The following is a 15,317-nucleotide window of genomic DNA, read 5'->3' as shown; positions in this document are numbered from 1 at the left end:
AGTAGAGCTCAGAAGATCAATTCACTTCTACACGTGTTCCTTACGCTCCTACTTTCTTCATGCATTGAGACAGGTTTCTCCCTCTATTAATTTCTCCAGGACAATCTCTTCTCCAAGGCAACCTCTGGCTGTTCACCCAGACCGGCAGGTTTTGCACTTAAGTCTCCTCAAGGAATAGAACCAAGTCTCAAGAAATAGAACCAAATCTCTGAGGCTTCAAGGCTTCGAAGCTTCTGCTTTGAAAACAGAGGGCTACAAGAAGGCCACATACATTGTTTGACGTGGCCCTGGTGAAGCTGGCTCTCACAATACCCCAGGCATCGAGAGGGGATGTCTCACCTTCTCCATCTATGGGTCTATGCACCTGGAACCTCACTTGAACGGGCTGATGCAGTTCCTGTGTCACAAACTCCAGCGCAGTCAAATATCCCTCGTGCCTGAACGCCAGCTCAGGGAACACCATCACCTGCAACACAAACACGGCTCTCAGCCTCCTGCATCTCCCTGGGCAGCAGCAGCAGGACGAGCAGAGCTCTCTCACCTCCAGAGCTCGCCACGGAGCTGACGGCGCATCTTCGGGCTCGTTCCTCACTGCCTCGCGCGTGTCAAACACAGGGGCTCCCACAAAGAAGTTTTCGGCATTTAAGAGAACCCCTGTTCACAAAGGAAACGCGTGAGCAAAGCGCCGAGACTCAGCAAGGCCTGAAGCTGTTCCCCCCACCCCGCTCCAGCTGGAGCAGGGCTCGGGGCACTCGGGAATGCTGCAAGCCTGTAGTTTCCTTCTGCCTCTTCCAGGTGCTTTGGTTTCTTTCTCATCCTGCACAAGCAAGGTTTGCATTTGCACTGCTCAGCACTTTTGCCATCTAGGAACTCTGCAAATACTTCTCCCTTCCAACCCCCCCGATTTTGCTTCAGTTTCTGAGCACGAGGTGCTGAGGATGGCTGTCCCCATCCTCCCTGTCCCCCTGGGCTTCATGGCCAGGATGAGCTGGTTTCCAGCAGCAGCAAACACCCCTGGCTCATCCACAGCCAAGTCTGGCTCTGGGCTCTGAGCACACCCAGTTTATCCTGTCCATCCTTCCAGGGCCAACGATGGCTTTTCCTTCTCACCTAAACCTCCCATATTTCATACCCTTTCTGCTTCTCTTTCTTACTCCCTGCACCACTTGGGAAACCTGGGAGGCTGCACGACACAAACCTGCACAGCACACACCACATTAAAGCTCACCTCATGATCTCCAACCCCCTGCAGTCTTTTAACTCACAAGACCCCACCGTCTCACAAACTACACAGGGCCAGCAAGAGCCACCAAGGCAGCACCAAACCCTGGCATGGCAGCAGCCCTGACTGCTCAGAGAGAAAAGCCATCTCCAAAGCTCTGCCTCACAGCTTTGCTCCTCTCTATTTCTACTGATGGCAAAGGTTGGAATAGACCAAATTCTTCCTTTGGGCTAAGCCAGGTTTATCAAACCTCTGCTGGGAGCACTGTGGTTGCTGCCGGTCCCACTGCTCTGGGTGATGCTCTGGCTGACCCCTTCCATGCAGCCCTCTTTTCCCTTGGTGCATGCCAGCGGGCAGCAGGGGGGAAGCAGAGCTCACCTTTTGGCTTGTACTCGCAGACGTAGCTGTGCTTGGCCATGCACAGGTCCGTGTTACACTGGCCTGTCGGGCCCATCCGGACACAGTGGTCAGCGTTGGAGGGATGGGGCTCTCCTGGCAGCCAGTTCTGACAGCTCTCCAGATTAAATCCTTCACCTCTTTGCTGGGCTCCAGTGCTTGCAAAATCATTGAAGCTGATCCAGACATCGAGGCTCCTTCAGAAAGTAAAGGCAGGGGGGGAGATTTCAGGAAATCATAAGTATTAGAGAGACCTGGGACAGATGCAATCTGTGGTTCTCTACAGAAATAATAACAGCTTCATCCAGGTGTCACAGGCTGCATTTAACAGAGCCTTTTAGTTCCTGAAGGATTTCAGCACCCATTCTACCAGCAGAACCTGGCTCTTGAATAGCGGCTTCTCCATGGCACAGCATCCTCTGCCTACCTGCCCTTTCAACCTCTGTCCCGAGCAACAAAAAGCCACCAGCCCTTTGATAAGCTCAGCCAAAAGGATGCAGACAGAGCAATCAACACGAGCACTGCAATGCAGCAGCGGGGAGCTCAGGGGAACACTGTGCAGCTGAGCGAGTAAATGATTGCTCAGGTACCCTCGATGATTGCTGCCCCACAGCTTGAGTCACCCCATTCCCAAAATGCCAACCTCACTCCAGCTCCAAGAGGACACAATCCCTGCCCCTGTCAGCACCACAGACCTCGTGACACACTGGGAAGCACTGATTCATCTGTGCAGACCTGTGGAATCTACAGTCAGCGCAGCCCTGCAAGGGGAACTGGCACCAGGATTAAACCTCGGCTGGTGTCACAAGCTCCTGCGCTCCTTGCTGCAGGTGCTGGGTGATCACCAGCTCCTCAGGCACCACCAAGAGGCAGCGCCAGCACCAGAGGCCAAAGCTCTGTGGGCAGCTGAACCCCAGATACACAAGGAGCTGCCAGGACCATTGCAGGAAGATGGAAATGTCCCTTCCCCATCTGGAAACTGGCTGAATCCCAGCAGTGATCCTGGTGGAAAGCGCTGAGTGCGCTTTCATAGCCACAAACAGCCTGGACAACTGTTTCTAATAGCACCCAAGCAGAAAGGGAGGCTCTTGCTCTGTATTAACTCTGGAAGAGGGTGGAAACAGCCTCATCATGCACCCTTTAAAGCTCCCTCCTGCAGGCTGCCATCGCTTCTGCATGGCCTTGCCCCTCGCTCCCAGGGTGGTACAAGAGCAGAGCAGGGAGGTCACTGGTGCCTCCCCAGCACCAGGCTCAGAGCAGATGAAGTGATGAATGAGGTCATGCTGAGGAACGACAGCAGAAATAACTGCTCTGTGAATGAGGAGTTTTCACTGCAAACAAGATTAGAACATAAATCACTGCTCCCGACACACTGGCAGGGAGCAGGGGAGGTTGGAAAACCGCCTCTTTGCTGCCATCAATAAAGCTCAATGGAGATTTTCCTTTTCTAATTCCAGCTGTGATCTAAGTGCAAGTCACTGAAACAGAAAACAGAAAAAAAGAGGAAAAACTAAAGGAAAATGGTGGCTGGTTTCCCACCCTGCCCAATGCCCTGCAGAGAGGAACCAGAGGGCTCTAGACATCCTTTCTTGAAGGAAGATGTGAGCATCCCTCTACCTCTAAGAAGGACCAAGCAGCAGGAGCAGCACAAAGCCTCAGGTTTGGAAGGGGAGAGGGGCTCCTTGTGCTGCCTCCAAGGGGAAAGCAGGGTCCCCTGAAGGGGTGTGTGCTGGAGCACTGGGCTCCTGGAGATGGGGATGGGCCCAGCTCAGCACATGCTGCTCCTGGGAAGGCCTTCAATCGACAGGAGCGGAGGAGAGGAGCGAGCAGTCCTCGCTGCTGCAGCTCTAATGGGAAACAGATTCCTGCTGCTGTCCTTTTCCCGCAAGAAGCCCTGGATGCTGCATGCTCCAGAGAGCCGCGGCTCCGCTGCTCTGCCTTTTATCGCCAGGGAAACAGCATCCTGGAACTGCCTCCTTCGTGTTTATCTGAATGGATTAGTAAAATAAACAGATGCAAGAAAGGGGCTGGGAGGAGAGCAACGAGGGGCAGCAGCTGGGGAACAGCTTGGGCGGCTCGTTCCCTTCCGAGGGCTCACGACTTCCTTGTGCTGCATCCATCAAAAGCCCTGCACGCAACGCCAGATACATCAGAGCGCCGAGTGACCGGTGCCTAACCCGTGCAGAGGGACAGGCAGGGACCACGTGTTTGTGATCCCGGGATAAAGCCCAGGGTGAAGGGAACAGGGCAAGGAGACGAGTGTGGGAAGCAGGGGCCGTCAGACCCCGAGCAGGACCGCTCAAAGCCCACGTCACCCACGGCTCTTCCCTTCAATGCACTTTCAATGCGCTTTCCGGGCTGTGGTTATGAAAAGGCCACCTCCAACATCTGCACCTGGGAGTGCTGACAAGAGCTGTCAGGCCCCTGAAAGCTCTCCTGGTTGTGCTCCCCCCTCCCCACCCCGGGTGCAGAAAGGGTCCTTGGAGGGGCGGATCTCATCAGAGGCTGACACTTCCAGCGCTCCCTGTTTATAAAGCCCAGTTCCTGAGGTGGAACAGACGCTGCTGACACTGGGAGAGGAGCTGCTCCCTCTCAGGATGTGAGAGAAGAGGGGAAGGGGTCTGGGATCCCGGCTGGGATCTGCCTCGGGCTCTGCTACAGCGGCTGCCCCATGCCACGGTGTCACACACGGGCCAGTCCAGCTCCAGTGCTGATGGAGCACAAGGGGACCTTCAGGCCCTGCCTGGCAGCCAAACACCCTCTGGACACGAGCACTCACCCTCTGCACTGCCCAGCTCTAGTCTGCACATTCTGCTGCATTCCCAGGTGGAAGTTCTGCTCAGCACGGCCCCGCTTCCTTCTGGCCCTGCACTTCTGCACCACTTCAGATGCACCCACAGGCACAAACGCTGGGTACAAGATGCCCACCAGCAGCAGTCCCACAGCTCCCAGTTCTCACCTCCAGCCCTTCTGCCCCATTCCTCTTTTTCCCCTTCACAGCCTTTCAAGCAAAGCAGCCAAGTTCAGCAAGGGCTCAAGCTCTGCTGATTCCTCCTCCCTGTTCATCCCTGCCACCTCCCTGTACCCATCCTGGAGTCACGGGTCCCCCCCAGCCTACCTGCCTGCTGCCTCCCCCTGGACCCCTTTGCAGATGTGACCCCAGAAGACAAGCCCTGTCCCTAGGACACCCTAACCCACTTACCTGATGACATGAGCAACCAAGAAGCTCTGGATCTCGGGGCTGCTCACAAAAGCCAGCTCTCCATTGCCATGCTCCTGGCAGTGCTGCTGGGCCTCCAGCCACTTGGCCTTCTCCACCACCAGCTGATAGCAGTGGTTGTTGCCCGGGAAAACCAAGCCATCAGAGGGACACATGGGGTGGACTGCTGCAGGAGGGAGAAGAACACAAGCATGATGTCCTTTCTAGGGGCACACACACCCCAACCCGGAGAGCAAAGCTCCAGAATGCCCCATCCTTCCTGAAGCTGATAAATCCCCTTGGGTGTCGAGGTGCACTCTGTGCAGTCATCTTCTTGGGCAAGGGCAGTGCAAATCACTGCCTGGTCAGTCAGTGGGGCACCCAAGGGAGTCATCCCTTGCTCCTCTTTAGGAAGGCCCAGGAGCATCCAACCCTGCTTACCTCTGCCCAGGTCCCCAGCCTCTGCAGTGATGCCATACGTCACCGTGAGGCCAGTGCCACCTCTGTTGCGGATCCGGATGTCCAGGCTCTCGTTTGTCCTGACCAAGGAAGGACACTGCAGTTCCACCTGCTGGGGTGAAGCCACCACCTCGATTTCTGCCTGCACGTGTAACACCTTGGTGCCCACAGCAAGGCTGGCAGTGACGTTGTACTGCCCAGGGAGGGCATACGTGTGGAGAGCTGCGTTTCCAGTGGTGTTGAGAACCTCTGTCTGGTCCCCAAAGTCCCACAGTAAAGTGCTGGCAGCAATGGGAATACTGACATTGAAGAGCACAGCCTGGTGGAGGCTGTACCGGGGCTGGAGTCCTGTGAAAGACACAGGCAGCTGTGCCTGGAAGGGAGAGGGGACGAGTGCTGGGCCACCACAGGCCTGCCCGGGCTCCTGCTCAGTGCAAAATGGCAAACAACCAGAGGAAGAGTTTGTTTCTTGGGCAGTGCCACACAAACACTGCCCCTGGGCGCTGAACCCTCCGTAGTCCTGGTCCTCAGCATAGCAGAGGGCACTGCAGGTCCCCTGGGTGAGATTCCCAGCGTGAAGAGACGTGAAGAGGATGACACGTTCAGCCTCTTCGGTGCCGTTGCTTGTCAGACACGTTATGTATTGAGCTCCTGGGGGACAGAACACAAGATGCTCTTGCAAACCGACACTGGCTTGGTGAAACCCTCCAAGAGGCACCACCCCACGCTGCTGGGAAAGGACTTCTCCTACTCCAAACGTTTCCCTTCCCGAGCCTTGCCTGGGAAATCTCTAATCCCTCAGCAACGATTTCCAAACGCTTCCTGCTAATTGATGATGACAGGAACAACAAACCAGTCCCACAGATTTATGGAGCAGCAACACTCAGTAAATAAAAGGGCTCTTTGGAGAGCCTGACAGTCCCCTGGGACAGGGAGCTGCTGAGCCTGACCCTCCAAGGAGCCCGCAGGACCAGCCACCAAGGGAAGCCGAGACAAGAGGTCCCTTGGCCGTACCCTGGCTTGGGCTGGTGCAGAAGGTTTCACTGCACGCTGCCTGGGGCTGCCAGGAACCAGTTAAGAACCAAACACAGTTGTGGAGAGTGGTGCCTGGGGGAAACACCAGCGGATCCTGTACCAGGCACACGCTGGAGCTGGGCATAAACTGGAGTCTCCTTGTGGGGAGAGCCAAGAGCTTCTCACCTGTACCTGCAGGCACAAGCTGGTGCTAGAGGGGCACTCACACAGGCTGAGGGATGCACACGTATGTGCTCACGGGAAGGATGTGCATCAACAACACACACGGGCATGGACACACAGGCACACAGGACTACGGCAGCCACACAACCCCGTTCTCAGCGCAGCAGCTCGTGCCCTTGAGTTGAATCCCCCCTTCACTGGCTTGGAACGTGGAGGTTTCTCCCTCACGAGCCCAGAGGCAGGGCCTGGCCCCACAGAGCTGCAGTGCAGCTGGACCTGGCCTCCTCTCCACCCCTACCCACGCGACGCAGCCTGTTTGCTCCTCTGTTTCTGCTGGTTGCTACAACATCTCCCCCCAAACATCTCAACAGCTCCGGGTGATCTTCCCAGAGCAAATCCATCCAACTGCTCCCTCCAAACGTTTATTCCTGCAAATGCTGAGCCACTTCTCTTCAGAAAAGCCCCATGAGGAGGACCACACCATGGGAACTGCCTTTTAACACCAGCCTGGTCATGCTTCATCCCTGCCGGTCAGTAGCTGGCAGGCTGTCCCCAGCCTACTCCCATTACACTGCTTCCACACTCATTTTAAGTAGTTCAAGAGGGGAACAACTAATGACCAAGGGGAATAACAGTGCTGGTGTGATTGCCCTTGATAATGCCTGCAAGATGCCGCAAGGCTGTGGTAAGTCTGCTGGGGAATGAGGAGCAATGACCGGCCAGGATTTAGCCCTGTGGAGCTCTGCACTTCACCAGTGCTGGCTCCTTCAGCCCTCTTCACTGAATCCTCCTGTCATGCACTGAAGGAGATGCCTGATGCCTGCCAGGGAGCGCTCACTCTCCCTCCCTGTTACTCAGAGATCACTGCACATCCAGGCAGGATTAGTTTTCTTCAGGCTCCTCCTTCCCACCTTCCAGTTAAACACTGCCCAACGTTTCTCTAGCCAAGGCAGTGCGATAAATGCACCCAGGGCTGTAGATCTGTAGTGCTCCTTCCACCCTCCCCACCTGGAGCCCTATCACCTGCACAGTTTCACCTTGGCATCCCCTCAGGTCCCATCAACTTCAATGAGGTTTCACTGCTTAAAGTCAGGCTGTTAAAAGCCTGAGAGAATGAAAGCCTGATGCTGGAGATCACGGAGCTGGTGTCATCTGATGGCTGCCTGAAGCTTGGTCTCTAACACGTTTGCTGATCTCAGCCCTGGTGTGACTGACTCAATCCTTAAGGCATCAGGGTGCAGTCATGTGCTATCATTTGCTTAATTACATTAGAACTGGTGACTTGAGGTCTGAAGAGGCTGAGATGTGATCCCAGCTGCCCCTGGGCCCAGTGCTTCCATGGCTTTATCATTCCCCACCATATCCCATGGTGTTTCCTTACCACAAGTAGCATTGAGGAAGGAGACGTGGAAGAGGGACAGGTTTGCCACGGCAGGAGGGTGGGCACATCGCGTGTCTGACGCCTGCAGGACCTTCGCCTTCCTCTCTTCCACCCACCGGGGCAACCAGGACAGTTTGCAGTCACAAACAAACGGGTTCCAACTTAGGTTTCTGCAGTGGGAGATCAGACACAAGTCAGCTTTCAACTCGCCACGGGCTAAGCCTTAACTTCCAGCAGCGCGCGGCTCCCTCCCCGCTCCCCTGTGCGCCATCCACTCGACTGCTGCAGAAAGAACAGCGAAGGGAGTTAATGAATAGGGAATCAAGCAATAATTAACAGCATCCTTGGAGAGGCTACAATTAGGCAAGCGCTCCAAGTGCTTTTTTAACTCTACAAATAATTGTTGCCATTAGAAGCGCATGACAGACACAGTCTTCTCTTTGAAAGAGCTGCCGTCGAGCAGCCACGGAGTGGAACGCGGCCTCGCCAGGCAGGGGCACTATTTACAGCCCCATTAGAAAAGAAGCAAGAGAAGCAAATGGATGTGTCGAAAAAGAAACGCAAAGTCAAGGACAATCTTTCCATGTGGCAGCTTAATGAAAAGATGGAAACTTTAATTGCAGCTAAGCTGGGTCCAAATTACAGCCCTTGGCACTCAGCTGCGCACTGGACAGAGATGGAAAGCTGTTTGTGTAGCTGATGCCAGCTGGGCTGGGCTGGACCCAGGATCTTCACACTGCAAGCATCACTTTGCTGGCCGCAGCCTGGGTCCTTTGTGTCCTTGCAGCGCCACTTGCAGAGCTGAAAATGTCCTTTGTGTCCTGTCTTCAGGGAGAACGTGTGGCTGAGCTGTTCCCTGGCTTGCCAAGAGTCATTGCACGGGGTTCAGCCCGTGGCTCATCCAGCTACAGAGCTGCCACTCTGTGCTCTGACTTCATGTGTGCCCCCTGGAAACGTGTGGCTTCCCCTGGCCTCCCTTCACATAACTGCACAGATCTTAGTAACTTCTATTCAAAATCACTCTGGGCCCAAGAACTTGAATCACTAAGAGAGAACATCTTCAAGTGACTTAGACACTCATCAGGGTCTCCCATGTTGCAGGTCAGTGCCCTTTCATTAGATCCCCAGTCCCAAGATGTGGCCACACAGGCAGGAACACTAAGTGCGACCCACTGCACGACGTGCCCCACATGTCCCCGAGACAGCACTGCATCCCACCCCACCAGGGTGCTGCATCCCGCCCCACGGGAAGGGAAGAGCCGCTTCAAGGAAAGGTCTACATAAAGAGCTGGGAAACAAAGAGGATGAACTTACATTTCACTTAAATTAAATAAATTATCAAATATTCCATCTTCTAATGTAGAAATCTTGTTGTGGCTTAAATCTCTGTAAAAGAAGGGAAATGAAAGCTCATCATGGTAATAACAGGAGTCCATGGACACATCAATACGGCGTTAGGCAAGAACAAGGCTTCCTTATGCAACCCAAGCCTATGTTCTGGGTACCAGCTCAGATGTGCACGGTGAGCTGGAGGGATGAAGGGCGTGGGGTGTACTCACAGTTTTGCCAGAGAAGTCAGGCTTTTGAATACGTGACCATCTAAAGCACTGATCTTGTTATGGGACAGATCCCTGGGGAAAGAAAAGACCATTTTCAGCAACTCCTTCCTGTCCTTCCTCCATCACCAGAGCTCCGAAGAGCCTCTCTGCAAACTGCACCCCAGGCCCCAGACTGGAAGGGTTTGGTGTGTTGAAGTGGAGCATTTCTCCCAGCCAAGGAAAACGCCTTTAAAACTATAAAGCCTTTGTCGCTCCAAGCTTTGCACAAGGTGCGGGTACAGATGAGGACTATCACTAGACACACAGCATCCTGCAGCGTATGTAGAGTAACTACAGATGTGACAAATGCATTGGTAAAATGGGTGGATCCTTTCAAAACCTATTCAGCTTTAATGTATGTTCAAGGAAGTAATTAAGAAGTAATCTGGAGTAAATAGTAATGAACTTAGAGACAGATTTATGAGGGACTTCCAAGGCCACTTCTAGTGCCAAAGAACCGACCGTTAATAACACAATTGATGTGCTCAACTCTAATTTAAAGATCTTTTTGTCTCTCTTTGGAACAGCTTAAAAGGAAAGGAGAAATAACAATGAATATTTTCCATTTAAGCCCAGGTTACGTTGTCGTTATGAAGGGAACACTGGCTTAGAAACCTCTCATTGCTCCCTGTAACCCCGACAGCTCCAGCTCATCCAGAGCAGAGCTGTTCCTGTCTCCAGCCTGGCTCTTTCACCCCACGTTCCTCCTGTTCATCTCAGTTAAGAAGTAAGTTTTGCTGCTTGTTCCCAATAAACTTCACTCTTTGGTTTCAGATGAATCTCCTGTGGCCAAAAGCTTCTTTTAGCAGCATCAAAACACTTCTCCTGAGCCCATGCACTGGTTATCATCCTTCAAAGATTAATGGCAGAGCTCCAGGGAGGCGGATGGGGCTGGATCCTCTGCAGCCGTGTCAACAGAGACGTTCCCTTCCCACCTCTCTTCCCACCTTCTTTCCCAACAGCACATCCCGTACCTTCTCCTTGCTGCCTCACCTCTTATTTTTATCCCCACACCGATTAATTCTTGATTTCATCTGACATTTAAACTTTGTTCATCCGAATCGAAAGGATTCTGCCAACCTGGCAGGAAAAGGATGTATGATTCCAGGGAGCTGGGGATAAGGAACAGGGATGGATGTCTCTTTAAAGGGTTTATTTTCCCTGATTTTGCCGTCTGGGATTTCTTTGCCAAGCCAAGAGTGGATTCAGAAGAGTTCACCAGCAACAGCACCAGGGAAGGCCAAGAAATGTGCAAAATGAAAGCTCAATAAATACACTTAAAAGAAGGATTCTAGCACAAGTATCTGGTCAAGACAACGTTCCTTTGTCTCAGCATAGGGGGGACAATAGAGCACACAGAGCATCCTTTGCTGGAGCACCACGGACCACATGGCAGTCACATTCTGCACAGGGACATTACAGTCACCTCTGGACCCACTTCCAGCTCCCACTTGCAAGATAAACTTGCAAGGCAACACCTCAAACCAGAAGGAAAGGCTGTTTCAGCTCGGATGCCTTCCTGCTCCTTGCCCCAGACAAGAGAGCTCTCCAAACCAAACCAAACCCAACCCAAACCATTCTGCTGCTGCAAACCCAGGGCTGTGCCATTTCAAAGAGCCTCATCAAAAGTGCTGCTTGGCTGCATGGTGAAGCTCTCACCGTCACAAGTGGGCACCTGAACCATGCAGGGTACTGGGATACCCAGCTCCAAGCCCCACCACCTTCTCTGCACCCTCCTCTCCATCTCTTCCACCTTGCTCCTTCTCAAGGATGAAGTGAAGGACTCCAGCAGGGCAGGTCTCCTCTTCTAAAGCCCTCTCCCATAACAGAGGGGCTGGTCCTGAGCCTTCCCCAGCCCTTCACAAACACCCCTTATCATTATGTCATTATTCTCTTCAGATAAGTAAAGACCAAGACCCCAAATCCTCAGCTCCTGGGGCTCAGTCACCTTCATTCCTACCCAAGAGCAGGACCAGGGATGACCATGACCTGGTATCTGCTGCAGGAAGATGCACAGAGCCAGAGCTGCTCCCACAAGCAGGTAGAAACTCAAACACAGGCAGCAATTCCCTGCTCAGCGCTGCTTTTACACAGTGTGTAGGGCTGACACTAGATGTCACTGCCTACTGAGCAGCATGCGCAGGGAAGCAGCTCCTGGTGAACAAGAGTGATCCAGGAGTCAGGATGCCCGGTGCTGGGGATGTGGGTTTTGTTCAGGAAGGGCCAAAATGAGCTGCCCCCCTTAAACTAATAGGTGACAACCTCCAACCCTCTGATCTGCTGCTTTGTGTGGCCAGGGCAGCTTGTGAGGGCGTCAGGCCACTTGGATGCACACCTCTGGGGTATCAGTACTGTCGTGCCCATCACGGGGCATAGAGGGCTCCTACCCCTTCTTCCTCTTCTCCTGCTAGTACACTGGGCCGTCATTCTGCACACACATCACCGAGCTGATGCTGCCAGATGTTACCATCTGGGCTCACACATCTGTCCTGCACCCTCTACTGTCATCCAACAGTGACTCACCAGAGGAGCTCCAGCAGCGGGCTTCAAAGGAGAAAGCTGAGGCTCAGTTCCTAGAGGCTGTGAGATGCTCTGAACCCTGGGAGCTGTACTTAACCCAAGCTCTGTCTGCACCCAGGCATTCTGTCACTTAACTACAACTCACACGCTTCCCAAGGCATCCCAACACCTTGACACTCCCACCTTCCGTCTTCCACAGCCTGAGCTCCCATCAGCACCATAGATGCTGAACTGCATCCAGACCACGCGCTAGCTGGCAACCCACCAGAGCCCAGTTCCTTTGCTATTTTCTACCCTTGTCTTCACGACCTGATGAGGAATTGGTGTAAAACTCCCAGCTTCCCCAGAGCCTGCACGGGGAGCAGAGCTCCTGTTGACAGCCTGGAGAAGCGAGGACCCCGGTGGATGCCAGCGCCTGCCACCTCCAGCCGCGAGTCAGGGAGCAGGGCTCCCGGCTTCCTGCTTGCCTTCTCCCTCTCCAGCCTGCACGGAAAATCATGCTATGCCTTCCTGGCATGGGAAGGATGGCTGAGAACCAAGCTAGGCTGCAAGGAAAAAAAGCAGAGCTCAGGAAACAGTGAGCAATAAACCTCAACGCAAACGGCTGCGGGGCTGAGCTCAGCCTCCCGGTGCCACAGACTGCCACGACTGTGTTTTCCCAGCCCACTGCCAGGCTGGAGGAAATTCGGAGCAGGTTCAAAGCAGGCTGAAGCCAGCAGAAAACAAGGCTGCCCATTGAAGAGCTCAGCACACGCAGACTGCTGCCCTCTCCACGGGAGGAAGGGAAACCGGAGCTCACTGTGCCACAGAGGATGCTGAGAACACACTGTGCTGCCTGGAAAGGGGCAGCTATGGGCGAGCACATCCTGCCTCAGTTTCCACACCTGTAAAAGGGAGCCATGTAATGCCAGGGGCTGGGAGAGCTGGCTCACACTCTGTGGGACGTGGGGCACCAAAACCCATCACCAACTATAGCACAGAATAGGAACTAAGCACCAGAGCTTCTCTCGCAGCTCCCCATCCAGCACAGACACCTTTAACTTCCATGCCTAGCAAAGGAAGGTTTGAAAACACTTCTGGAAGTAGAGCTGGGGAAGATGAAGCTTGGGATAAGGGAACATTTAGTAATGAGGGTGTCACCCTGAGCCTTGGGAGCCTTCAGCTCCATCCCAGCCCTGCTACCAGCTCCCTGCGTGATGCTGCGTGTGCCGCAGGGATAACAGCAGCCCATCCCACTGAGAGCGTGGGGCTGGATCAGTCTCAAATGCCCCTGCAGATGGGGTCGGGTAAGTGCTGGGGGTAAAAGCATGGAGCACTGGTGTTCCCTGGCATGGAAGCTGGGACAGAGCTGAAGTGTGTGCCCTGTGATGCCCAGCAGCCGGGGGGTGATTCCTGCAGCTCCGTGCGGCGCTTGACGGGCTGGTTCTGGTGCTCTGCTGGGTTTCTCTCAATACCACAGAACATCCCATGTCGAGCAGAGTATATCGTGCCTCCGCCTGCCAAGCCTGATGTCATGCTCCCATTAAGTCATTTGTGGGCCCGGCTCTGCCTTCATTGCACTAAAGAGGGAGGGAAGGGAAGGAAAGGGAAGGGGGGCAGCGCTGGCTTGTGCCTTCCCAGCCCTTTTGGTGCGTGGAGCCCAGCCAGAACAGTAATGGGAAAAGCATCCACAGACAGGGAGAAGCATCTGTGCGGAGAGGAGCTGCTGGGGAGAGGTTGGTACGAAAGCAGCTCCAGGTCTGTAACCCACGATAAAGCTAAGAGTTTGGGGGGACAGTGAAGCTCCAGAGGTGCAAGGGGATGGCAACAGCTTGGATGCAATCGTATTCCATCCAGAGCCTCTAACAGTGGGCACTAAGGAGCCTGCAACAGTACAGGAGGGATAAAGCATCTCCAGGCTGCAGCTCTGCAGGGAAGGGAGATGCTTTCCTACCTCCCATCCCATCTGCCTGAGCTGACATGGAGGACCTGCCGCAGAGAGCAGCAAACTGCCCAGGAGCCACACCACCAAACACTGTCTTAGGTGTTACCATGGCAAACACTCTTCTAGCCTCCAGCAGTAAGAGACAGCAGGGTGCCCCATGCCGCTGGTACCGCCTGATGCACAGAACAGACTTTCCAGAAAGCAGGAAAAACCCCTCTGTGTTCTAACAGGCTCGAGCCAGGAAAAAAATAAAGGGTTTTGCTGATGTGATTCCTTGTTTTCTTCGCCTTTTGGCTTGCACCTCTCTTAGGAAGCACAGTAGAAGTAAGAGCGCTTGCGTGCAGAGGGGGAATAGAGGATCTTGCCACAGGGGCAATGGAAATCTGAAAACCCATGGAACTTTCTGTGTGCCGGACACAGGGAGGGAGCAAGGCTGCGGTCCTGCACTGGCTGGCAGGAACAGTCTCAGCAGCTCTCCTCATGATGATCTCTCTGGCTTTCCACATGGGCAGGAGAGCAACAGCATATGGAGATCTTCATCACCAGCTACTGGTTTGAATCGCATCGAAGCGGGGATTTTCCAAGGCAAAGGGATTCCAGCTCCACCACACATCACCTCCAAGAGCTGCAGCTGAACATGAAGAGGGGCCGTTCACTGGTGGGTTTCACCCCTTTTCTTCCCAGAGCCACGCAGCAGTGGGTCACTGTGAGCTCCCAACCCAGAGGAGCTGCATTTCATCCCTTTGCCCAGGACTCTGCTGCAGAGATCAGCTTCTAAAGAATCCTAGAATCATGGAATTGCTTGGGTTGAAGGGAGCTTAAAGCTCATCCAGCTCCAAACCCTGCCACAGGCAGGGACACCTTCCACTAGAGCAGCTTGCTCCAAGCTCCATCCAACCTGCCCTTGAACACTGCCAGGGATGGGGCATCCTGTTAGGTAGCGGATGCAGGAGATGGAGGGATGTGCAGGGGAAGGCTCAGGGAGAGCACAGAGCACCCTCATCTCCCCGAGGCTGTCACACCGCAGTGACAATGTGTTTGTTCATTCCGAACCGATGAGTGTCAGCGCTGGCCAAAGCCTGAGCTCCCTCTCTGAGGAATTTGCCCCGAAAGACTCCTTCATAAATATTCATCTCAAAACGAGATGTTTTCCTTCCCACAGCAACATCTGAACTGTTGATAGGGAAACGCAAGGCGCGGATACAAGGACACAAGCAGACACTGTTCCGTACGCTTTGTGCTCTCCTGGGAGAGCCGCGAAGCGCTCGCACAGATGCCCTTGCAAGACATGACAATCAGCTGGGGTTTGACACAAAGCAGACCCAGATGTTTCAGGTTCTTCCTGATCCCACCGCGAAGCAAGTGGCGCAGGGCAGTGCAAAATGCTCCCTGAGTGCCCTGCAGCGGGCTCAGGGCTGAGC

General features: G+C 54.1%; 1 protein-coding gene across 2 annotated transcripts in view; it reads right to left on the bottom strand.

Moving 5' to 3' along the window:
* PKD1 (polycystin 1, transient receptor potential channel interacting) overlaps positions 1-15,317 on the bottom strand; it is an 83,246-nt gene that overhangs the window by 37,415 nt on the left and 30,514 nt on the right. For both annotated transcript variants that reach the window (XM_057398102.1, XM_057398103.1), the window contains exons 2-9: positions 9,414-9,485; positions 9,169-9,240; positions 7,855-8,024; positions 5,259-5,927; positions 4,821-5,004; positions 1,601-1,815; positions 542-654; positions 340-466 (exon numbers count right to left, since the gene is read on the bottom strand). In XM_057398102.1, coding sequence (XP_057254085.1) covers positions 340-466; positions 542-654; positions 1,601-1,815; positions 4,821-5,004; positions 5,259-5,927; positions 7,855-8,024; positions 9,169-9,240; positions 9,414-9,485 — 1,622 coding nt within the window. The remainder of the gene's footprint in view (positions 1-339; positions 467-541; positions 655-1,600; positions 1,816-4,820; positions 5,005-5,258; positions 5,928-7,854; positions 8,025-9,168; positions 9,241-9,413; positions 9,486-15,317) is intronic.

The sequence above is a fragment of the Pezoporus wallicus genome, unplaced genomic scaffold, assembly GCF_028554395.1.
Source record: "Pezoporus wallicus isolate ANWC-B61680 ecotype Strahan unplaced genomic scaffold, APGP_CSIRO_Pwel_v1 contig_6274, whole genome shotgun sequence".
Taxonomy (NCBI): Eukaryota; Metazoa; Chordata; class Aves; order Psittaciformes; family Psittacidae; genus Pezoporus; species Pezoporus wallicus.
This window is presented reverse-complemented; position numbering and strand designations above follow the sequence as displayed.